Below are 26,197 nucleotides of genomic sequence, written 5' to 3'. Positions count from 1 at the left end.
TGTAAAGCTGAGAATGATCACTGGCCAATTGGTACACATGCACCCACTTATCCTCTCTTAGACTAAAACGTTCTCAGAAAAGGAGAGCCAGCTGTGCAATTTAAAGCTAAGGCCCACTCCCCAATCCAAGTGCTCTAATTATCCTGCAAATGGAGATTATTTTTAGAGATGACTTTCCACTGGTTAGATCTTGCTGTGGCCAATTTTAAAGCCCCATTTATCCCAATGCTCATTAATTGTTTCAAATTGGACCTGTGAACACAGGCTTCAGGCCTCCATCAAGGTTTCCCAGCAGGAGTCAAAATGCTTTCACAATGAGCTGATTACAGAGAAAGCTGCAGCTTCTAAGGCAAGAATTAGTACCCAGCACGTTCTTTCAGAAGGAAAATTTAGCTGTTTTCAAAACATCTGATTTTTTATCTTTCAGTTTATGTTTGTTTAGGGGGAGAAACTAAATGGCTTTAATTCTGTAAAAGCTTAAATGATATGTTTTATTTGATCAAGTCATTCCCATGCTGAAAATCCTTCAGTTGTATTCCACAGCTTTGAGAATATAAATTCAAGTTTCTTAGCATAGTGTAGACAAAAATCCACGATTTGGTTCCTGCCTACCTCTCTAGCTCCACAATTTCCAAAGTTTATCCAGTGGAATACCAGTCTTGGTTTTCTGTGGGAAGAAAAAAACTATTCGACGGACACAGAAATTTGGAAAATGCTGCAAATTCTAATCACTCCCATGTCCACTCCTCGCTCCCACCCCTCTGAGAGGAATGACCTTGAGAAGACTTCTGAGTGGTCCTGTTTAACCTTGTTTGACCCACCGTTCACAAATTCGTTTGGCCACAGAATGCTATTTTTCCCGTCATCTAAATCTATTTCACAAAAGACACTTTCAGAAATGCTACTCTGGCCTCACTTTCTCCTAGCTTCAGGTGTACTGAACTTGTTTGTGTCTTGAATTTTTTGTGTTTCCTCTAAAATACCATCCTCCTGTCACTACTTACAGGTGCCTTCCAGTTGCCTTTCAACATTCAACTCCAGTCACCTCCTCTGGTAGGCTTTTCCTGTCCCCCTACTCAATCTAATTTAGATTCCCCTCCTCTGTGCTCCCATAGCAACCTACCTATATGTATCTTTATAATAGCACTTAACAACTGCACCGTAATATTTGATTTGTTTGTTTGCCCTTCCTCAACAGAGAGTTAAGATCTTCAAGAGCAGAAAAGATGTTTTCTTTGACATCATATCCTTAATAACTCTGCGCCTGGTACATGGCAGTCTCTCAATAAATGGTTGTTAGATGCTTTATATATGTGGGTTTCCATTTAAACAGGACTCTACACAGATATAATTCTGCAGAATCTTACATTTTAAAAACCACACCTGATTCATTTACCTAACTGTTCCTGTAGGTGTGTCTGTTTTCAATACACAATAATTTCAATAATTATTGAAAATAATTAGTCACCTCTAATTATTGTTACATATTCCAGTAATAGTTTGAAGTTTCTGTTCCGCATTTAAAACTTCAATTACATATTAATCTGCACCTACGAGTTTATCTTAGAACGTGCATCTGCTGACTCTCCCTCATGGTGATTCATTTTCTTCAGTGTTTATGTTTCATGTGAATTCATCTTCGGTAGGAATTGTTTTATAGAAATCCCTTGTACCCTGGGCTGCAGATGTGTTCCTTCAAGGTGGTTTTGAATTTGCTTGTGCCAGCGCCAAAAGGTTTCATGAATACAGACCCAGTTTCTATGTTAAATTCTTAGCTTGGGAGTTCTAAACTACATAGGTAGTGAAAATTTCTCACAAATGACTTTTCTGTCCCTGTCTAGACTCTTGTTTAGACCTCCTTCCTTGCCACTTCTTTGAGCTATGAGCAAAGTACCCTTTTCATGAACCGGGCAGCCCTTTGAGATTTCTAGCTTGATACAGGTTCTTGGTTATAGATCCCAGCCTAGTAGGTCTGGAGCCATCCTTCCTACACATGCACAGCATTAAAATATGAGCTTCCAAACCCCAAGGTCTACATATAGGTCTGATACCAACCCTATATATGTGGGTTCCCATTTAAACAGGATTCCACATAGATACGGGGCCACTCAAGCCACTCTGGCTTTTGAGTTCTCTTCACTTTTGTCATTTGAGAGTTCCCTTTTATTGTTCTGAATTCAACTAAAAAACAAAACCAAAATCTGTAGCAGGTATTATGTAACTAACTGAAGGTCATGAAATTCCCAGAAGGCAGTAACTATCTAAGTTTGTCTAAATAATAGTTCATGCAACTAGGTATTTAATAATGCAGTTTGATAAAAAATCTAATTTCTCCCTCCTTTCTGGGATCATGATCTTAATGATCAATTTAACTTATTTTACTTTTCTCAGTGTAGAAAGATAGTTTAAAGAGAAATTTTTTAACCTAATGAAAAGATTACTTTTGAATTTAGTTTCTAGATGAAACTAACAGTATCTAAATTACATCTGACCTATTAAATACATAAGCATTACCTATTCAAGATTGATTTATTAATATTTCCTTGGCTGGAGGCCAATTAAAAGAGGAAAATTATTAGCTCTGAAACCTATTAGCTCAGAAAATTGGTTTCCTTCAGTTTTTATGTAAAGAAATAAAAAAAGAAAGGAAAGAAGAAAAGCACTATTTTTCCAACTAACTTAATATCTCTTTTCCCTTCCTTCTCAAAATGTAGGCACATTAGACACATTAGAGCTGTCCTTATAATAAACAAACAAAAAGTTTAACTTGTATCTTATAGACAAGATTTTTTGACTTACTACACCTACATACACACAAATAAAAAATCTCCTTCCTTTGGATATTCAAAATAATATAAAGTCAAACTGAAATCTAAATTTTCATAAGATTTCACCGTTTTTCTAGTTTTAAGAAGGAAAAATTATAGCCTTAGTCTTTAGATCTGAAACTCCCAAATGGAGTGCATTCTATTTTTTGTACTTCTTCAAGTGTAAGAAAATGGCCTATTCTCCCTTGGCCACATCTTCCACAGCTTCTCTTAATCCTGAGAATCAAAAAGTTCTTCTTAGCTTCTACCTTAAGTCTCTCCTATGTCAATTCACAATTGTTCTCTCATAACTTCTCTCTAAAGAAATTACAGAATAGCCAGTCTCTATCCTTCTACCACATCATCACACACTACTCATTTCCTTTTCTGGTATTCTTCTCAAATTAATTAAAACTTGGTATCTGAGCTTTATTTCTTTGAGCCTTTTATCATACTGTTACTTTTCTTTGCTGCCAGAGCAGTCATCATAAACTACTCAGAACAAAAGATTCTTCTCTGTACTTCAGGTTCTTGTCACAAAAATGCAGAAATAATGCCTAACAAATGGCTGTATCATAAGACAAATAGAAAAAGACACGCCCTATAAGCATAATAGAATAAGTGTCTATCTTATATAATCAGAAATAACTGAGATCTCTACCAAAAATCGCCCAGAAGCAAAAGATAGAACCCAAACAGTAACATGAAGATCTATTTTCATGAATTTATTTGAGATTGGGGAAAAGACATTATGCCCACTCCTGTATCTCCTACCTCAAAGCGGAGTCCTACAAGTAAAATCAGTGACCTAACATACCTCCTCTTCTCCCTGGCTTCCAGAGAGGAGTCTGTTCCAGCAGTGGAGAGCACAGTGGCAGTTGAAACCCCATTGGCAGTGCTAGGTGGAGGGCGATTGGTGATCACACAGAGCGGAGTGCTAGAAGAGACATTGTCTGCTGTTTTCTCGGCTATCGACTCAGACTGGGATTTGGGAGGAATCCTGAAATCAAAAAGAGACAGGCAGAAAGAGAACGGTTAGGCATGCTGCACAACAAAGCACTGGTATAGAGATAGAAGGGTTAGAGAGAGGTTTAACTAGAGAATCTTCTTGCTCAGATTTTATTTGTTTGTTTCTTATTTTGAGCTCTTAAATCTTGAAACAGTATGATTACACATTTAGTCTAAAATCTTTTGCCTGAGGAATTACATTTTATGAGATTTTTTTTTTTTTGCCCGAGATTAAAAAACAAACAAAAATCATTAGCTATGGCACAAGGCAAGATAGTGACATATGCAAGAGTGCTTTAAATGACTCCCCAGTAGCATCTGGTCTTCACACACATGCACACAGAGACAGGGCCTCTTTATACATGAAAAAGTCACTTACGATATTAGTCTCCACCTGTCCCTTAATTCTTGGCAGTAGGAGTCTTTGTGGTAGTCCTCAGCCTAGATCTGACGATCATCTTCTTGGATTATCCAGAGACAATTGACAAATACTCTATAATCTCAGTATGTTTAGTTCTCCCTCATGTAGTTCAGCAACTGCTCTCTCTTTCCATTTAACCAAATGCCTAATTGTCTATATTTATAACTGCCCAAGTGACAAATTGAAACAAAAACCGAATAGGATTCTATATGTAACCTTAACTACACACTTTTCAACAACAAGCTGTATAATTAAAGTCATTTACATGAAAATAAGATCTTTGTTTCTTAACAAAGAGTTGGGAGCAACCATTGGCTCTGTACCCAAAAAGCTATCATTTGTGATGTCACAGCTTGTTGCTGGGGTAACAGAGATCCAAAATTGATACTCACGGAGATGCAAAAAGCAATGAAAAGCGTGAATGTTAAAAATCTGTTTTTTCCACCTACTCCTAATTATTATCAGAAATGTTCACAAGTAGCTCTAAGCTTACTTCCAAATAATCACATTATTAGAATAAGCTTGAAAGAAATAATCAGAACACAAAAATATAAATATGGTACCTAGATACAAATATAAAAATAGAATATTTTTAAAGATGGAAGTAGTATCTAAAAAATAAAAGCTACCTCTCCAGAGCAATTAATGACTCAGAAAAAAGGTGAATTTATTTATTAATGAATGAATGAATGGGACAGGATCTTACTCCATCACCCAGGCTGCAGTGTAGTGGCATCATCATAGCACACTGCAACCTTAACCTCTTGGGCTCAAGCGATCTTCCTGCTTCAGCCTCCCGAGTAGTTGAAACTACAGGCACAGGCTACCACACCCAGCTAATTTTTTTTTATTTTTTTGTAGAGACAGGGTCTCACTATGTTGCTAAGGCTGGTCTCAAACTCCTGGCCTCAAGTGATCCTCCCACCTCAGCCTACCAAAGTGCTAGGATTATAGGCGTGTGAGCCACCACACCTGGCCTATGTTTATTTTCTAATAAAAAAAATTGAAGGAAAAGAATTCCTCAGACTTACAAGATATGAGCCTATGTGAAGTACCAATAAAATTAGCCAGAAACACAGTTATAAAAAGTTATACTTATTGGCCGGGCGCGGTGGCTCACGCCTGTAATCCTGGCACTCTGGGAGGCCGAGGCGGGTGGATCCCTGAAGGTCAGGAGTTCGAGACCAGCCTGAGCAAGAGCGAGACACCGTCTCTACTAAAAAATAGAAAGAAATGATCTGGATAACTAAAAATACATATATAAAAAATTAGCCGGGCATGGTGGCACATGCCTGTAGTCCCAGCTACTTGGGAGGCTGAGGCAGAAGGATCGCTTGAGCCCAGGAGTTTGAGGTTGCTGTGAGTGAGGCTGACGCCATGGCACTCTAGCCCAGGCAACAGAGCAAGACTCTGTCTCAAAAAAAAAAAGTTATACTTATCAAAACCTTACCTGAAGTTCTTTTTTAGGTTAATAACATGTTTTGGTCTTTCTATAATTTCTTACGCTATAGAAATGCCAAGGATTTAATTTTACTAAATTATATGACTTTTACTATTATTTGAAATGTGGTATAATTTTCCAAGTAGATTGTTAGGAGCAGAATAGGAAAAACTCTACAACAGGGATCAGAGGCTATACAATGGAGTAGAATAAATATGGGCTTTGGAACCACTTAGGACTAAGTTTAAGACAATTTAACCTCTCTGATCTCTTCTTCATCTAAAATGGGGATATGATACAGGGCTCCTGGAATGATTAAATAAAATAACATATGTAGAACACCTAAACTAGTAACCAGAATAAAATATAAACTCAGTGGAAATAAATAGTGACAACATAGACAAGAGCTTTGAAACAGACAAATCTGAGTTCAAATCCTACCTTAGTTCCTCACTAGCTGTGTGACCCTGGACAGTTGATTAAGCTTTTGTTCTCTTTCCTCATCTATAAAATAATACTTCATATACTGAAGAGCTCATTATGAGACTATAAATAATATGTGCATGTTTGAGACAGCTTGTTTCCTAACCCATATCCATTGTCCCTTTCTTCCTTCCCAACAGAATTCCTATATTAGTGAGGGCAGCAATAACCCTAGTTAAAATCCACATTTCTCAAAGTCTCCCTGGCTGCTAGAGGTATTCAGTGAGATATAATATAAGCAGAAAACTAGTACTTCTGGGAAAATTCTGAGTTCAGAGGTATTCCCTCTGTGTCTGCTTCCACCTTTCCTCCCTCTTCCTGCCTAGAATGCAGCCAGGATGGCTAGAGCTCCAGCAGTTATTTTGGACCATGAGGCAACCCATGGAAACCAAAGCCATGATGTAAGGATTGTGGAACAGAAAGACAGAAAAAATCTGGATCCTTTAACGACTTTGGAGCTACTGTGCCAGCCCTTCCTATTTCTGGAATTCCTAAAGTGCAAGAAAAAAAATAAACCTTTATCTTATTTAAGCCACTGTTATTTGGATTTACTGTCATGTGTGAGTAAACCAAATTCCAATATAATTTTTGTACAGTACCTAACGTAAGCCTGTCGCATAATGGGGTTCAACAAATGGCAGTGTAATTATTTTCCCCTAGTTCCAGCCCTTAATAGTTACTCAAGTAACCTCTGTGTTTCAATTTCTTCGACTATGGTGATAGTATTTACTATATCTATATAACTACTTTATTATGGGGACCTAATAAATTTCTACATAGTTACACAGTATTATTATTAATAACCCTTCATAAACCTGTCCCTCCTAGGCGAATTAATGATCACCACTTATTTTAGGGAAAGAAATCTAGTAAACTGACAAATGTCAATCAAGCACCATCATCATCTGTGTTCTTATAGAAACACTATCATTGTGAACACGTTTTCATTTTCTTTGCGTCAGTTGTAGAAACGACTCAAAATAGGGGACCCTTTGCCATACCCAAAAGTGAAAAGGTCTCTGGCCACACATAAAGGATTAAAAACCACAGTTAAGATCACAGCCACATTCCTGCTGTACTTTCACAATGATACTCTGCCATGCTACCCCTTAGATGAACTTGAAAACCAAGCAGATACTGCCCCCAGAACACATTTTAGACAAACACACATCTCTCCCTTCTCATACTGTTTCCAGCAAAACACCCTCATTGGCTGGAAGTTTTTAGAAGGCTACGGGGAGGCTTTTGGAACGTAAGTTACTTTTCCTTCTGATCTGGTTTTATATGAAGGCTGTCCAGAAAGTATCCAGCCATGTAATAGGAAAAATAGGGACACTGATTGAAGAAGATACAAATGACAAGAAACACTGTACATAGGACAATGACGCCTCAGTCCCCTTCAAAGCAGGTACATTGGGACTTTCACACAGTTGTCCCGGTGTCTTTTAACCTAACCCGTTACACATTCGACATTCTCAGGTGCTCTGCTTATCGCAGCCTTCCAGAATGTGGGTCACTTTCGACAGATTCTCGACCATCTTTGAAGCATCTGTGCCACACTTTTATTTGCGCTGCACTTGTTGCATCATCCCCAAAAGCCTTCTGAATCATCCGAATAGTTTCTGCAGAGGAACGTTCAAGTTTAACGCAAAATCTGATGCAGATTCGTCGCTCTACTCGCTCAGTCATTTTGCATGTGACGTCCACACAGTACACGAGCTCTCTCAATGGCGTCTAGCACCCCACTGACTAGTACAGTGAAGTCGTCATTGTTCACATACGTGCATTCTAGTCCACTCGCCTTGGTTGCCAGGTTACATCGATGTCGAGCAAACCATTCTCGTTATAGTCATAATAGCTAGATACCTTCTGGACAGCCCTCATTTGCTATCTTCCAAAAAGACTAAATACAAAAGATTCCAACTCATAATTGCTATAAAATTAACATAAGCAAAACATGGCAACATTTTTTATATTTAATTTACCACAATAGTATGACCCTCAAATTGTAATCACAACCGGTCAGGCTGTTCAGAGATGAAAGCAGTCATACTTAGTTGACACCTAAACACCAAGTACAATGACACATGCCCTATGATTATTCAATAAGTAACTGTTGACTGGCTAATAAAAATCAAAGCAAAAGCATCCTCATTAAATTACAGACATTTTCACAGCAATTCAAACTTGCTTCTACAGCGATGAAGTCTGGTTCAAATCTCATATGTGTTTTCAGAGGCATTAACTTTGATGAGTGTAACTCAAATGGCTCCAAGAAGCCTTACCTGCCGTGGTGTACAGATGCGGTAGTGTTTGCACTGATTGGTGCAGGGCAAGAAGAGGCAGGTTGCCACTGGCTGCCCTGAGAGGTAGATGAACCAATGGTAATGGGTGAGGTAGCAGGAGATGAATTGCGATTGGCTGAAATGTAGGGACTTGTGGGGTCACTACTTCTACCAAATGAAGCACTGCAAAACAGCACACAGTCACTTTCTTCAGGACATGCTGCTCACTCACCATTTCCCAGCACCACCTTCCCACCCAGAGTGTGCACTTAAAAGGAATGCAGACCAAAGAGAGGGTGTGACAACTGAGAAGTGGAGTGATCGACTCCAGCTAGAGCTGGGCCACTGGCAGCAAGCAGGCAATCATCCAAAAGAGTGAAGGACTCATCACTCTTTGAAGGATGATCTTTTGGTCAATCATCCAAAAGAATGAAGGAATGTGAAGGAACAGAGATGATATTTAACAAGAGAAAGCAGGAAAGTATAGTATATGACAAGAGTAGAGGCTAAGAAAGGGAAATAATAGGCAACAGAATAATTTCATTAGAAAAAAAAAATTCCCAACAAATCCAAGGCAAAAATCATGCAACCCCAAATGTCTACCTGACATAGAAATAGCACTGCAAAAGCTAAAGTAAGACCAGAGAATTTGGAGAGGTTTTGGAGCAGAGATTTAAAATTTAAAAGTAGAGAAGAGTAAAGAAACTATATTAAAAAAATGATTTTGAGAACTGCATTTATTTAGCCCAAAGCAAAACGCCTTTGGGAGGATTTAAAGTTTTAAATCTAGAAAGTAATACTGTATGAGCAATAAAAGGCAACTTTTCTTTGTTTTAATTGAAGACAGGTAAGAACCATCTCAATTGTAGCAAAAAAATTATTTGGATTAAAATTTAAAAAATACTTCTTAACTATGATAGTAATGAGATACTTGAGGGGGGTGATCAAAGCAAAAGCTATGAAGCCTTCTTTGGAAAATAAGTATTTTCCAAAGGCCATGCGATAGAGATTTCTGCCAGAAGACATGAGATGAACTAGAAAATGGAAAGTAAACCAAGGTTTGGCACAGCCAGGGAATGACAAATTTTTCCTCACACTTTCTCTTTTAAACAGCGATGGCATGAGTCATTTCTCTTGAAAACATCAGAAGATAGAATTTTATAAAATCATAAAGTGCTTTAGGGTTATAGAAGAAGAGCTTTAGAAATCCAAGGTATGAAGCAAGTAGTAGATCTTTTCTCAAAAAGTGCTCACATCATTAAGCATGCTTTCCACCCTAAATAGAGGCAGTGCTTCCCTCCTTTGTTCACCGTAACTTTGCCAGACTACATCTATTAAACCAAATGCTGCTCATCCCATTTGCTGAGGATTTGGATCATGAAAATCAACAAATTCACCACAAAACAACTCCCTGCCTGGAAATTAAATGTTGGCTTTCTCTCTTTCCTAGATCTAGAACATTATTTTCTTAGAAAAGTTTTCTTGTTCTTGGATTCAACCACAAGGAATAATGTATCTGGGTAGACCAAGGCCTTAGTCATTAAAACAAACAGGTGATAGCCTCATAAAGCCAAAAACACCTGGCTTATATCATAAAGAGTCAGTGAGATCCCTGAACCCCACTTGCGTACTTTCAAAGTTGAGCCCTTTCTTATAGAATGTATCTGCAGAACTAAAGAACATTAAAAGGCAACAGTGGCTGTTTGTTTTATAGCTTTACTACTTCCCATGTTCCAGCATTAGCTAGTTGACAAGTCCTCCTGTCAAGTGGAAATAAGTTTTGATCCCAAAGAGTTAATCTGCTCATATAGTCTATGGCCAAGGCCTGTTTCTAAGGTAGCCAACGAGTCATCTAAAAAACCTAATGATGAAGGCTATGGTGTGAGGTGGCAGTTGGAGGGGTTAAATGGAAGTGAAGAAAGAATTCAAAGTAAGCAATGAAAAACAGATTCTTCCACATCAGCAGCAAAGTTCAAATTAAAATATTAATTAAGTATATTTTAAAGCATAATGGCTCTGGCAAAGGTGCTTTGTTTGCTGGCTAGTACGTGGCAAAGAAAATAATTGCAGAAAAGGGAATATAGATGAGAAAAGAGGAAGGAAACCCATGTACCTTCTCTGCACCAAACTTGCGAGTTTCACATCTTGATGGATCTGAGGGCCATTAAAGTCATAAAAAAAAAAAACAACTCAAGTCCCTAAATTAACAAGCTTCAATATGAAACTTCTTTAATGCAATAGAAAACTCCCCACTTCCCTCCCCTCACCACCCTAAAATGTCCCCCGCCTTCCTCCCCCCAAAATATAACTTGAGATGAGAACTACTCTAGTTTTAGAAAAAGGAGAACCAGCTACTGGACAAGGATGATTTAAATTCAGTCTTGCCCAGAGATTACTAGAAGTCACTTCTCACTGAAGATTTTAATAGGACTGAGAGAATGGAGTATAAAGCCAGATCTGTAGTGAGAATTTGGAATTAGCTTACTTTAATTCAGTTATTAAGAAAATTAATTAATTTTAAATTAGTCAAGATGTTAGTTCCAAGAAATCCAAAAGCAATTTATCTTTTGATTCATTTTTGTGGTGCTAATTGGATATTAAAAAGCATGCAATTATTTCCCATATTCCCATGGCCAGAGTGATGAAAATCATCTCCCACCCCTTTCAGCCTGGTACCTTTTCAAGTAGGTTGATACATAGGTGGAAGGAGCAATTGTCTGTGGGGTTTCATTTCCCTTTCCTTCATCCCTCCATAGCTGCCGGGTATAGGAGCCACTCCTCACTAGATTAACAGCTGATTCTCTGCAGAGGCATGAAAGGAAAGCAAAACAGATTCTTACCTCTAGTTTTTGTCCGTGATACAATGCAAACAGGGAGAGAAGAGCCAGATAGACAAATCGTAACATAGTTAAAGAAATGAACACATTTTTCAGGTGATTCTCTGTTTTATATACCTGTTTTCTGTATAGATGGTGAGTATCACCATCTGCTTTCTTTTATCAGCTCCAAAGCCAACTAAACAGGTACCAAATTCTTCATGTCAAAGATCTCTAACCTCTTTGTAATGAGAAATCACTTTTGTTCCTCATTTAAACAATGCCTTGCAATCAGTCCCCAGTAGTAGGTGGCTTATAAGTTAAGCAGAGAAGTGAGCGGTGAGGAAAATGGAAAAGTCTGTTACCCAGAGACTACCAGGGAAAGAGGTCACTACCAAAGAAGAAAGGGGAGAAAGACTTGCTAGAAGCCTCTTTAGCATTATAAATGAAAAAACATCCAGGAAGGGGCTGTAGTAGGATTTTTGATCCACAATTGATAACTCAGGGTCTTTGCTACAAAAGCTATGGGTCTTCATGCTTCACAAGGTTCTCTAGAGCAGTCCTTCTCAATCTCTAACATGTATTTGAATAACCTAGGGAATTTTCCTAAAATGCAAGTTCTACTTCAGCAGATCTGGAGTGGGGCCTGAAATTCTACAGCTCTAACATGTTCTCAGGTGATGACAGTACTGCTGGTTGGAGGACCACACTTTGAGAAGAAAGGTTCTAGATTAGATTCTTCCCTGAGATGCAGCCAATACTTCAAAATCTCTATATTCATTAGGAAGACTTTAATTTTACCTACTTACAAATTAGAAGTTGCACAATTCAATTAAATAACATTATTTTTAGTTTACTATGTGGTAGGCACTGTGCTAGGTACTAGGAGTCCAGACAGACACAGACTCTATCGTTACAGAGCCTGCTGGGGGCCTAAACCAATCCACAATCAGAAGGGTCAGGGAAGACTTTCTAAAGACAGTAAGGTCTAAGCTGGAGTTTGAATTTGAAGGGTGAAGAACTGGCAAAAGCAAGAGTGTAAGGGCTGAGACGTGTCCTAAGCAGAAGGAACAAACAATTTACAATGTGCAAAGGGCATCTGTGAAAAAAATGCAGAGAAGTGATGGCCAGGAGACGACTGCACCCCACACAGCTACAGATGACTACCTTTTGGCCTGTGTTAAGATTACCTGTTCTCCTTTTCTTCACTGTCACTTGTGCTGCTGAGTCTCCGAGGTGCTAGTGAACTAAAATAGCTTTTGTTTTCTCTCTCCTGTAAAACAAAAACAAGCAAAGCACAGGAAAGGTACAATATTGACGTAGTGTAAAACATTTTGGGTAAAAAAAAAAAACCTTAATATAACCTATATCATTTCTGGATTCAACATCAATTTCATTTTGAGTGGTATTATAAAAGGTCAGCTTTCAAAAGCTTACTCCTAACTTTCCTCCATTAAAAAACGGTATGTAGGGAAATAATTCTCATGAGAAAAGTCAGGATGATCAAATACAGAAAACAGCAGCACAGATCCCATAAAGCAGCAGCTCTGTCAAGATAGAGGGGGAGCCTTTGAAAAGCCACAAACAGAAAGCTCCACTCTAATGTTCTTCATGAAATAAGCCTTATATAGTCACCAGCACATCTTTTCCTTGAAATGCAGCTTTCTTAGGGACATGCACAATAAATATCCAACCAATATCCTCAGCTCTCTGAGTAGTCTCCAGAAATGCAATACAAAGCAAGAGCACTATGATTACAAGGAACACCTGACCCCAGAGAAAAGCACTAAGTGAACCCTATAAAATCTGGAACCCAAAGTGAATAAAAATTTATTCATCTTAGATGAATATATAGATGAACTGTTTGTAAAGTTAGCCTGATCATACTTCCAAATTAATTAAAAATGACAAGTTAAAAAAATTTTTTCTAAGTGCTAATTTGCCTGAGTTCCATCAGGATTCAAAGCCCAGCTAAGGAACTTTGCTCCTAAACATCAAAAAAGAAGTTTCTGGTATTGGTTCAAAGAATCTTTTAGGCCATATACAAATTTTCATGGTTCTGATCCATTTTACGCTGTAGGTAAATGGGTAAGGAAGAATGAATGTAAAGGTAAGTTGAAAGGAAAAGCTATTCTCAAAGCTTTTCTTTTATGGCCAAGTAAATGATAGCGAGCGAATAGCTACTTGATTAAACTATCAATGTGCTTGTTTCCCTTTAAAGGCTTTGTACTTCCAGAATCAACTTAGGAACTAGAAAATATTTTCATTTGTTCCCAAGGTTGAATTTTCATGGAAGAAAACTGCCTTGGAATTCCTCCACATCCTGCCCAAACTGCACCTTATCTTTGTTGTCCAGCAGAGCAGAAATCCGAGGGCTTGACGAGGAGCGGTAGATGGAAGAGCCTCGGTCCCTTAGAGCTTCCCTGGAATTGGCCACCTCACTCAGCATGTTGTGGCTGCCAGTTTTTCTGAGTCCCAATCTCCATGAAGAAGGAGATTCATCTTTGGGCTCTTCTGACTTGTTAAAAAGGCTGGAGGAGAACTATGAAGGAAGCAAAGTAAAGAAAAGGAAATGTCCTGATGATTCTTTCTCAGCTTATTTGCCTTTTCCACACTTAACTAAGTTCAGTGAGGTGACATAAGCCAGTATAAGAAGAATAAATAAATGGCAGGCTTTCTGCCAATGTTCCCTTCCTCACCTGGCAAATGCTAATAACCTCTCAAGGCTCTCTTTCTCCCTAAGCCAGAAATAGCCTCAGATTCTTAACACAATGCTCCTACCTGACAGTTGCTCTGAGAAATTAAACACCATTTGTTCTCCCTGTGCAATTAGTACTGACCTAGAACATGAGGAGACTGTGTTCTAGTAATACATCTTCTGCTGACTTACTGTGTAACTGAAAATAAGATACTTCACTTCTTTAGGTTTCAACATGCTCATCTGTAAAGTGGTGATAATGAGCTTAATTCCTCCTTGTAATATGTGGAAGTGGAAAAAACAAGACGAGCTAATACATAAACGTGCTTTAAGGTACTGTGATAAGCTGATTTAAGTTAATATCAATAAAAATAATAGAAGATACTCCACTCAAATTCTAATTGCTACTTTCAAGAAAACTTATTTGATCAGGGCAGCAGTTCCAAGAGTTTTCGATTTCACTGACCAGCAAAATTTAAAAAAAAAAAAAAATTAGAGGTCAAAGGGTTACCATCTTATTTATTTTGCCAAAAGAGACCAAAAGATGGTCTCTTTTTGAACAACCCATTATCACCATCATTTCATTAAAAAAAGAAACTTTAGGGGCCAGACACAGAGGCTTATGTCTATAATCCCAGCACTTTGGGAGGCCGAGGCAGGAGGATCACTTGAGGCCAGGAGTTCAAAACCAGCCTGGGCAATACAGTAAGATCCCCTCTCTACAGAAAATTTTAAAAATAGCCAGGTGTGATGGCACACACCTATAGTCCTAGCTACTCAGGAGGTTGAGGCAGGAAGACTGCTGAGCCCAGGAGTTTGAGACTGCAGTGAGCTACGGTCACACCACTGCACTCCAGCCTGGGCGACAGAGTGAGACCCTGTTTCTCAGAAAAGAAAGCTTTATGGAAAGCTTACATTGTCTGTAATTATCTCATTTGCCATAAACCAGGTAAACGTCACAGATTAGCATTAGCCCATAGACTAGTTTGGGGTACAAGCGGTCTTTGGAACACAAGCCAACAGCCCCTTTCTGAGGTCCGGGGATCTCTGCAAGAAGGCTTGGATCTTTTTCCTAATACCAGGCCACCTTTATCACTGCCTGATATAGTGAAAATCCATGAAAACATTAAATCATTCATGTCCAACTCACACTCAGATTTTCTCTTTTCATCAGTCATCTGAATATACACATTTATGTCTTCCTTCTAGCTTTGGAGGCTCAATCATGTCTGCTTTTTATAAGCCACCATGATTCTAAGGAGAATAAATGCCTTTCCTAGCATTATTGTAGCAAAGTGGAATAAGTAAATATGTGTGCTTGTATTTTTTTTTAATTTAGTATTTTTTCTTTTAAAAAAGTAGGAAGTCTAAGCAGTGGCAGCATATGAGGTACAAATAAATGGCTGGATAATGAGTGACGACTGCATTCTATTTAAACTTCTTTAATGATTCACAATGATGCTCTAGGAATAATAAGTGGCGAGGCCTATGTCTCCTCATTTCCACAAGGATACCCTAAGACCATCTTTCCAATTCATGAGGTGCTAAGAAAATCAGTAAGTTAGTATCTGTAAAACCACAGGGTTTTTTCAACAGCTTCATTCCAAAGAACTCAGATCAATTATTAACCTAAAAACTAATTTTATACTTTGTGGAGCAGGGTCATCATTCAACTCTGTCTCACTGACTAGAAGCCCGCAGATTCGCAGAGGCCTGCGCAAAGTCACAAAGGGAGGTGCCTCCGGTATTTCAACAAGATCTCTCATCTCTACTCTCCGCCTTTCGTAAAGGCTTTACTCATGAATGATTTTAAAGGAGAAATAGGAAAAGGAGAATAACATCGAAACAATTAATGCTGGATGCTAGATATCTTCCTAGCCCAGTCCAAACTTTACCTATAGCTATCTTCAGATAAAAAGAAAATAGGCAAATGACAAAATTTCTTTGGTCCCAGTCTACTCTACCCTGTTATCTTAACGCATCCCAGCCAAATTTGTTTGGTGACAGCTTTATACGTTTTTGGGGGGCAATGTTATGGACTGAATGTTTGTGTCCTCCCCAAATTCATGTACTGAAACCCTAATCCCCACTGTGACTGTATTTGGAGATAGGGCCTGCAAGGAAGTGATAACGGTTAAATGAAGGCAAAAGAGGGGAGACCAAATACAGTGGGGCTGGCTCCCTTATAAGAAGAGTAAGAGACACCAGAGCTGGCGCGCACTTTCTCTCTCTCTCTCTCTCTCCCCCATGTTAGGACATAGCGAGAAGGTAGCTGTCTTCAAGCCAGGAAGAGAGCCCTCACCAGGAGCTGAATTGGCCCGTACCTTGATCTGGGACTTCCCAGCCTCCAGAACTATGAGAAATAAATTTCTGCTGTTTAAGCCACAGTCTGTGGTATTTTGTTATAGGAGCAGACTATGACACACAAGAATGTATCATTCTTGTTTTGCAAGAATGTATCTTTAAGGCCTTTCTAAGTGTGTGTTATTGCAGTAGGGTGAAATGCAATACCCGAATTAATTGCAAAATACTCACTCTCCTAGCGGAAGAGGCAGAGAAGGTATTCTGAGCTGGTGGTGGTATCTGCTCCGTGATGCTACTCTTATTTTCAGAGTTGGAATGGTTGACAATGGCTTCTGGCTTTTTATCTGTTATTTAAGACAAGAGAAGCAACAAGTGCAAGTAAGAAAATCTCATCTTTGTGTGTATGTTTTTTTCTGCTATAGACTAGGTTTGTCTGTTATCAAAACAGATTATTAGGGCCAATTGAATACTTGGACTTAAACTAAGATGAACTCTCTGGCAACTATTGGTAGAAGAAAATAAACTCAATGGTACTCCCATCTCGGTAGCCTCCGACTCCAATTTTTATACAAAAACGGAAAACTGAAAACTATCTCCACACAATTAGTTATATCATGCATAAAATCCATCTACAGGCAGACTTAGTCCAGGGCTTGGTAGGCAGGTTTATTTTTGTCTTGTTTTAGACTGGACGCCTCTGCTGCAAACATGCTTTGCCAGATCCTCGGCCAGCCCGAGAAACATCTGAGCTTGATCCCCCTCTTCGTATTTATTGGAGCTGGATGTACTGCAGCAGCACTGTATGTCTTGTGCCTGGCACTGCTCAATCCAGATGTTAGTTTGGAAAAAAAAATAACCCAGAACCCTGGAACAAACTGGGTCCCACTAGCAAACTGAAGAAAGAAGGTCCAGACTTCTAAACCAAATGTTTCACTATAAAGCTGCTTAGAATGAAGGTCTTCCAGAAACCATCTGCACAAAACCAGGAAATATTCTTTAAATGCATAAAATCATGTTGCTGTATTGTGTTGAGGATTACACTGATTAATAAATATCTGAAACTTGAAAAAAACATCCATCTACAATCTCTCCCTTTTTTTTTTTTTTTTTTTTGAGACAGAGTCTCACTGTGTTGCCCGGGCTAGAGTGCCGTGGCGTCAGCCTAACTCACAGCAACCTCAAACTCCTGGGCTCAAGTGATCCTCCTGACTCAGCCTTTCGAGTAGCTGGGACTACAGGCATGCGCCACCATGCCCGGCTAATTTTTTCTATATATTTTTAGTTGTCCAATTAATTTCTTTCTATTTTTAGTAGAGACGAGGTCTCGCTCTTGCTCAGGCTGGTTTCGAACTCCTGAGCTCAAACAATCCGCCCGCCTCGGCCTCCCAGAGAGCTAGGATTACAGGCGTGAGCCAACGCGCCCGGCCCTACAATCTCTCCCTTGGGGATCTCATCCTTTTCCACAGTTTTATCTTTCATTTCTTATGCAGATAATTTTCACTGGGTTCCTACTACTCTGAGGAGTCCCAGATTAAAGTCAGGCCCTCAGGCACGTCACTTGTCAGCTATGAAACCTAATTCACCTAACCTCCTACGGTGGCAATTTCCCATTCTAAAAAGTGGTGATTAATAATATATACCTCAGAGTGTGGTTGTAAGGATTAAATAAAAATGTCTAAGTGTGTTGCAAAGTAAAAAGCACCACAAATGTAAAGTTTTATTATAACTCCCTACTTAGTTATAATCTTTCTTACTAGTGAATACCATTGACTGCACTTATATCTCTCGTGTGACATGTATTTTATGCATGTACATATGTCTTTCTATTCCTTTACTAGGTATATTCAATGAAAAACATTTAATGAATGCGAATGCCTGTCGTACCAGGCACTGCGCCGAGACCTGGGAGTACGACGATAACCAGGATGACGAGTGCTACAGCAGTGGCAGGTGTGCAGTGCTAGAGGGACATCATAGGGAGAAATCATCATGGGGTGGAAGAACAGTGAAGTGGCCCTTCCTTTTCAGCTTCCTATACAACCAAAACCTAAAGAAAGATTTTTTTCAACCTGCTAGATCCTATAGCTTCTAACAGAAATCACTCGATAAGCATTTGATGGTCTGAAATAGATTCTAAGGCATGAATAAATGTTCTGGAGCAGGAAAGGTCAGGGCATGTTTGAGGAAACCAAACAGTTCAATGTGGCTAGAATATGTTCTTACCTATACATAGCATTGCAATCGTCAGCTGGAGCTAGATTACGAAAGGTGTTGAAGGCCATGTATGGCATTTGGGATTTACTCTGCAGGCAAAGATGGAGTGAGGGGGGTGAACACAGGTTTTTTAACAGAGATGTAGCATGATCAGAAGAGTGCTGCAGGTGTTTTACTACAACAGCAATGTGAAGATGGGATGCAGGAAACAAGAGGCCTGAGGCGGAGGTACAAATCACAGCTGACAGTCCAGGCAGCTCCCTCCCATTTTTCTAATATCTTATTAGCTAACAAAAGTGATCTAGCATAGAGCAAGCCCTGATATTAACTCTAGATAATACTTGAAGCCTAGAACATGTAAGTACTCAATAAATAATACAAATATCAAAAAGATGCACATTTATAAATTTTGATAGGTACTACAATAGCATTCCCAAAGCAAACTGTGCCTGATTAATAATAGAAATTCAAGTCTTAATGAACAAAAGGTCATCTGCTATTCTGCAAACTTAGCTGGTGCTGTCTTCTCTATAGAACTGACAGTCTCTACTTTCCTTTGGTGATATTCAATGAGCCTCAGAGATTGAAACATGAAGAAGGACAGTATTCTCCCATAATCGAGAGAAATCATGTCAGCAAAGCCAGACCTCATCAGCAGCTGGGGCACAGACAACAGAGTGAGTTAAATATCTTCATTATGGGCAGGCCAGCTATGGCAGAGTTCAGAGGAAAACACAGACTCCATTATAAACTTAATGTGTGACCCTTTCCTCTCTAACTTGGTCTTCTAGTGGAAATATTCATCTTACTATGGACTCAACTTTGGAGGGATTCACGCTAGTGAATGTGAGGCATACGTACCATAAAATCTTAGTTTATCACTAATTTCCAATTATCTGCGAGAACTGTTCTGTTGCAATTGAACCTCTATGCAGTAAAAACCAGTATCTCTTTTCTCAGTGTTTGCCCGACTATAAATGAAAACCTATGGGTTATTTTATAGCTTGTTGGTCTGACCATGTTCAACACCTCACTCTCACTAGTGCTGTTCCTGTTTTGTCAAACTATAAACTTAAGTACCTCCATATGATGTTTATGTCATCAATAATAGTCATAAAAGTAAATATGGTTTTGTTCCTTCCTCAATCCCCTACTCAGAAACTGAAGAAGCTTCACATAATAAGGGAAAAAAAAATTTTAGGATTCTGTTTGGGGAAACAGACAAATCTGAGAACTAAATGCAAATTTTCACTAGTTGGTTTAAAGCATTTGACTGTAAGAGCCTCTGCGAGATTTCACCTTCCCTGCCTCTCAGCACACTGACGTTTTGGAATCTGGTCTCTAGGCCATCTACCAACCTGAGGTCAAGACAACTGGCTCCTTCACGTAAGAATGCTTAGTGCGCCTTATCATATGGCTACATAGAAATTGTAGATATATTCTAACATAGCTCGCAGCTTTTACAAGCAAGTCATCACTAGTAATTTGATATCTCATCCTTGAAAACTAAACTTCAATCTCTTTTTGGAGCCCTCTGAGGCCTGGCTAGCTCTCTGACCAGCAGTAATCTCCTCACATTATAGAAATGGAGTGTCTTTGGTATGAATATCTTTGCATTACCTGCCTCCTTCTCAGTTTCTGACTCAGAAGCTTCATCTTCACCTTCTTCTTCCTCTGAGCTGGAGCTGCTGGATTCCTTGTTTTCTTCCTCCATTTCTTGGGACTTCGGTGTCTCCTCCTCATAAAGCATCTTCTCTTTGCTAAATTAAAGATGCCAATTTGCGCATAATTCAGAAGTGACAAACCATTTAAGTTCACTGACAATCAGGTATAATAAAGGGAACAGGTCTGTAAACCTATATGCAGAAGCAATAACAGAAACATATTCAAATTGAGAGAAACCATGTCAGCAAAGCCAGACCTCATCGGGAGCTGGGGCCCGGACAACAGAGTGAGTTAAATATCTTCATTATGGGCAGGCCAGCTATGGCAGAGTTCAGAGGAAAACACTGACTCCATTACTTATGCATCTATGTGTTCTGAACCCTTGGTTTTTGCAGATTAAGGTTTAATATTTGACGTTAGAGAATGGCTTGAGGAGATCTGGCCTGTTTAACATACAGAAAAAAGGACAGCTATAAATTTTGATGACGATGGGGCAGATAAATATTCAAAAAAATCATTTAACGAATGTTCATTGAGTACTTATTACATGCCAGGAATCACACTAGGTACTGGTAAACGAAGCAGACATGGTCCCTGAACTTACAGTATGGTAAAGGGAGAAGTTGGGACTAAGAAGCTCTAAGCTAGGATTTCAAAAAATGTTGCACACAGTCTCAATTAATTTCTAAGTTTATAACATGTTCACGCATCTTCAGTGTCTCCCCCACGTATCAATGCCACCTCCTTGCCCAGCAAACTTTCCCACATGTTTACAGGTCATTTGACTAAAGTCAAATACAGAGTTTCTCCACCGTATAAATTCTAAAGTAAGTATGTCATGCATACACAGCAAAGCTCATCCCATTCCGTAAGCCTCAATGTCTTACTTCTTAAAGAGTCCACCATGCAATTTGCTGTTCAGGTCTGACTCAATGAGTTTATTCCGTGTCTCCTTTTCACTTCGCAGCTGCAAATTGAGAAAATAGGGAAAAAAGGGAAGAAGTTTACTGTTGATGAAAAATCAGCAGAGGTACCAAAATCATACTGTCATTTTGAAGAAAGGACCAATACCAAAGAGGTGGGGGGGGGACCGGGGAAAAGGGGAACCCCTTCGTTTGGTTTTCTTTGGAGGCCATTGCCGGGGGAAACCCTTCTTCCAGGGCGGAGGGGAAAAAACCATAGTGTTAGACCTTCAATAAAACTGCCCCTATCAAATATCCAAACCCAATCTTCAAAAAAAGGCCTAGCTTCTGAAGGATAGAAAGCCAGAAGGAATTTGAAAGAATTCTTCTTGATCCACATTCTGAAATCGGTTGGCAACAGTTCTAAAGAGAACATAGGTACCAAGTGGGAAATAAGCTCTTAAAGAAAATGGTCTGGGATTAGGATGCATGCTCTAGACAAAATGTATTTATATCCCTGGAACCCAAAGTTATGCAAGGGGCAAAGATAAGTACCATTCCTATTAGTGTAGAAAGTTATTTAGTGAATACTACTATTTATGTTCAAAAACCTAACTATGCTAGGTAAAAGATACATAGGAACTCTCTATACTAATTCAGCAACTTCTATGTGAGTTTAGAATAAAAAGTTTTAAAAACAACAATAACTACGTAGAGTATACATCTTATATTAGGCAGGCTGTTGCTGCTAAATAACAGCACTGACACTGTATTTGGAAAATCCTAGCTTTTAGTGATCCTGATTGCTCAATAAAGAAAACAAAATGGACTAGAAGTTGTGTTTGTCTGAGCTTTATGTAAGTGACTTTCCCACTGAGCCTTAAAATAACTAGAACCTTCGCTTTACCGGTCCAGGCACGATGCCGAACACACCTGAGGTTGGTTATGGTTGATTTGTCCTATCACTGAGCTATTTAGTTCTTTGATTCAGAACTGCTGTTTCCCACACTTGTACTAAATGGGAGTTCACATGACCTGATACACAGCACTACAAAGGAAAAAAACAAACAACAGCAACGATTTTTTTCTATTCCACCCTAATGTCACTGATCTTTATTGTCCTCACTCAAATTACTCATCCACTTTATGGTAGAAAATGTGACTTATTCACTCTTCGTCTGTTTATTGGGTGGGTTTTCCATTCTGCAGACCCTCCGTGAGTACCATGCTTATGTAGCTATTCTGTATAGCACTAAGCCAAAAGGCATGTGCAACATAACAATAAAAGATTTAAAATAAGGAGAGAAAGGAGGACTGAATTATGGATGTTTCACGGATCTGGAATAAGTATAAATCACTGACCAAGTACTGTCCAATATCAAATCACAGTTTTAGGTTTGTGTGTGTGTGTTTGTTTTTTAAGAAAGAAATACATTCCTTTCTATAATCAATGTATACTACTTTAAATAAGGATAGCCTTTTAGTCAATAAGGAAAAAAAAACTATGAGTTGTCCTCTACTTTGGTATGTCCTACTGGAAAAAACTCTGATATGAACATATCATGTGCATTTTCTAGAACTCAAGGGTAATTGTTAGTCTTTGTTGTTTTTAAGTTTCAGCTGCTTGAAGGCTATCTTATAATGAGTAAACTTTAACAACAATGGTTTCTGGGATATTTTCTTCTAACAGACTGCTTATAGTTCCTGAAGGGAACAATTAACATGTCTGGAATGCAGATATATCCATTTCAGCTCTCAGCCGACACAATTAAACAAGTCACTGAGATGTCTGTAGTGCTTGCAAACTGAGCTTTAAAAGTATCAACCAGAGGCTCACCACATTCTGCTTCTTCTGAAGCATCTCCAAGTGCTCCACAAGACCCTCATCAGCCACATCAAATGGTGTCTGGCCCTGGCAGAGAAAAGGAGCACCATGACTGACAGAAAACAGAAGTAGCAACCATGGGACTTTATCAGGGAACTACTCAACATTCACTTTTTGCCTTTGATTCCAATAATAGCTGCTTCCCTAACTAATCTACCCTTCATAAGATAACGCCTTCATCTATCACAGAGGAAACGTAACAACAAACAGCAAATCCTTTAAATATAAAGTTTTATATTTTGTAAAACAGTATTGAGAAAAATCACACCATTTCTAATCTTTATTGCCTTCTTGCAAAATAATCAAGTGAAATCCCTACCAGTACCTGTTCTAAAATGGTCTTAATTGCTACGATAAATTCAATAAGGGGCTCATAAAAACCTCAGAGGGAGGTCTAGAGCACATGTGCACTAAAGATTAAGTCACAGGAATCATTTCCCTTTAAGTGAGAGGAGGCCTGACAAGGAGGTTAATCTCTTTTAGGAAACATCAGCACAATTAAGGACCCAGACCCATAGTCTGAGAATGAAATCTGGGTTCAGGAGAGATGTGAGGCAGATAAAAACATCTACTAATTAAAAGGCCATGTCTCTGGATTCCTAAAAAATCAGCAGACATAGGGATAGGAGTTCCAGAGTTTCTAAGTTGTTTGAAGTGAGGCTGAATAAACACTATTTTCAGCCAAACTCAAGGATACTAAAATCTTTCACATGTTACCATAGACAATGACCTTAGGCTCCCTCAAAGTTCATTTTTTGCCAAGAGCAAATATATTTTTTTCTTGTTTGTTTTAGGGTCTTCAATATTAGTAGAAGACTAGGTCAGGGAGTTTTATTTCGCATGGACATGGCAAATGTAGCTCGGTGTTGATAACAGAGGCAGGAGCAGGGAGGTGGAGGGCAGCATCATAGCGACCAGTGATATCTATTTCTCCAGAGCACTCAGCCTGGCCATTAAACAGAGACGTTAAATCTTCTATTTTAGAGACCCAGCTACCAATCTCATTGCCTTCTTAGAGGGTGGGGCTCACTAACCAGTTTGTTTCGGATGTCCATGTCACAGAGTGCTTCTGCCAGGATCGAACAAGCCTCTTTCACTCCCCAGTGCGCAGCAGCATGGAGGGGAGTCCAGCCATCGTGATCCTGAACATTGAGTTCATAGCCAGTCTGAATTAAAAGTCTAAGGAAAAAATCCCAAACAAGACATTTATCTCCTCTATATTACAGTTTTTTGCCAAATAAACTATTACCTAATTGATATTTCAGGTTTGGGCCCTAAAACACAGGAAACACGTGATTACTTCTGCCCTCTACAGCACAGTTTGGGTTTCCTAGTTACTACTTTGAGCACCAATCATAGATGATATTTACCAGCCCTCTCCAAAAAGCCATATGGTATTTCTAAGTCGCATCCATGTTATATCATACAAACATGTATGGAAATGTATGTTCCTGAGATTAACCAAAGCCTAATTCAATTAGCCAAATCACACAACTCTACTAAAGGCACGTTTTCCATTTTCCAGTACAGGGAGGAAGTAACACACAGAATGAGGACTCAGTTCTCTTCAGGGTACTTTACCAACTAGCTTTTGGGTTGGTCTTTCCAGGAAACCATATGTTTAGTGTTGACTCTCATACCTCCAATTTCTTGCTAACTACAAAGCTATAATCTAACTTGTGTGCACAGAAAAGAAAAGAAATGACTCCTGAAGCCCCAAACTGCATTGGGGCCCTATATTATGGGTCTCCAGACATCTTGCAAGGATTAAGCAGAGTATGGATGTTGCTCTCAGGCAGAAATAGAGTACCAAAACACTGCCAAACCTCCTAGAAACCGCATATTAGGTGGAATAGGAAGCATTGGAAGAGTCTGGCAACAGCTGTACACTTAACGGCTTTAGAAACCCACGTATTTGGGAAAGCCTGTCAACGTTCAGCACCAAGAGCTACATACAGCATGTATGGATGTAAGAAAAAGTGGAACAGGTAGAATAGTAGAGTTCACATCTCTCATAAATTTGACTATCGTATGCCAGCTGAACACTGCACACTCAAGATCTATATAATTAATCTAATAATCCCAAAGAAATGATCTAAGTTAAAAAGGACCAAATGATCACAAATCTGTCCTTTACTAAAGGTCACAAGAGGAGGTGGTTGCAGAGATTTTAATGACAAATCGTAGAACTGGAGGAGGTCTTGAAAGGTCCCCTCCTAGGCCAGTATATCTCTGTTTCACATCATACATGTCGGTGAGAAAGGAGAGGGATGGTAGGAGGAAGGGACACCATCCATGGATGAATACCAGCAAAATGTGAGAAAAGACGGCACAATCAGAGAGGAAACCAACAGAAAAAGGAACATACCATTAGTTGAAAATCTAATTTACTCTCTGCTTCCAAAACCCATCTCATCTTCTCCTAGTCAACCAAACACCTGACTGATATGTATGGACAATACCTGAGGACTTCGGAGTAGCCCTTGGCAGCAGCCACATGAAGCGCCGTGGCCCCTGAGCGAGCCTGCCTCACGTCCTCTATTTTCCCACTGTTGAGCCACTGGCGGGCATCCTGCAACATCTGCTGCTCTTCTTCTTTTCTTGACTGCTCCAGATCAACTCCTGCAGAAACCAGACATGACACAGCCAGCATTACTGAAGCTTCAATTAAATCTGACAGGATATTTTCCTTAGATTCAAAACACATCATAAACATAACTACAAATAACCGTTTAGTCATCATGTTGGATATTCATCAAAGTTAGAAGAGCAATGGCATTCGTACACACGTTAGTGGTCTTACTAGGGTTAAATCACCAGGTTAAATACTATGCGACATACATTCATTAAGGGAACACACCTAACATTGTTTCCAATAGAACATAAAGACCAAAAGGACATTATTTTTACATTATGATATTTTTACAAAGCTACAAACTTCTGAATCTTTTTACTTATTATACGGTTTTAGTTTCCCAACAATCCTGTAAATTTAATAGATATTACTATCTTCAATTAACAGATGAGGAAATAGACATAGAAAGGTTAGGTATCTTGCTCAAGGCCACAAAACACATTAGTGGCAGAGCTGTCACTAGAACTCTGATATCCTGGGTCCCTGTTCTTTCTACTCACTATACCATACGATTGGTATCAAAAATCTTGGTTTTTAAAGTATGATATACTTTAAAAAACAAACTACCTTCAAAGTTCATTTCCATATGCAGGTAAATACACTTACCTGAAGCTATATAATCTAGAGCAGATG

The 26,197-nt window shown here is 39.0% G+C and overlaps 1 protein-coding gene across 3 annotated transcripts in view; it reads right to left on the bottom strand.

Annotated features, from left to right (window-relative positions):
* PPP1R12B (protein phosphatase 1, regulatory subunit 12B) overlaps positions 1–26,197 on the bottom strand; it is a 229,418-nt gene that overhangs the window by 139,430 nt on the left and 63,791 nt on the right. For 2 of the 3 annotated variants that reach the window (XM_012655952.1, XM_012655951.1), the window contains exons 4-13: positions 25,392–25,551; positions 23,964–24,108; positions 22,882–22,956; positions 21,030–21,109; positions 20,098–20,237; positions 16,495–16,607; positions 13,600–13,803; positions 12,452–12,534; positions 11,122–11,247; positions 3,625–3,807 (exon numbers count right to left, since the gene is read on the bottom strand). In XM_012655952.1, coding sequence (XP_012511406.1) covers positions 3,625–3,807; positions 11,122–11,247; positions 12,452–12,534; positions 13,600–13,803; positions 16,495–16,607; positions 20,098–20,237; positions 21,030–21,109; positions 22,882–22,956; positions 23,964–24,108; positions 25,392–25,551 — 1,309 coding nt within the window. Of the gene's footprint in view, positions 1–3,624; positions 3,808–11,121; positions 11,248–12,451; positions 12,535–13,385; positions 13,804–16,494; positions 16,608–20,097; positions 20,238–21,029; positions 21,110–22,881; positions 22,957–23,963; positions 24,109–25,391; positions 25,552–26,197 lie in introns of those variants that run through there. The other variant, XM_012655953.1, reaches the window with a different exon arrangement.

This window comes from Propithecus coquereli, unplaced genomic scaffold, assembly GCF_000956105.1.
Source record: "Propithecus coquereli isolate 6110/MARCELLA unplaced genomic scaffold, Pcoq_1.0 Scaffold491, whole genome shotgun sequence".
NCBI lineage: Eukaryota > Metazoa > Chordata > Mammalia > Primates > Indriidae > Propithecus > Propithecus coquereli.
Note: the sequence above shows the minus strand (reverse complement) of the source record. Positions and strands in the feature narration are given on the sequence as shown.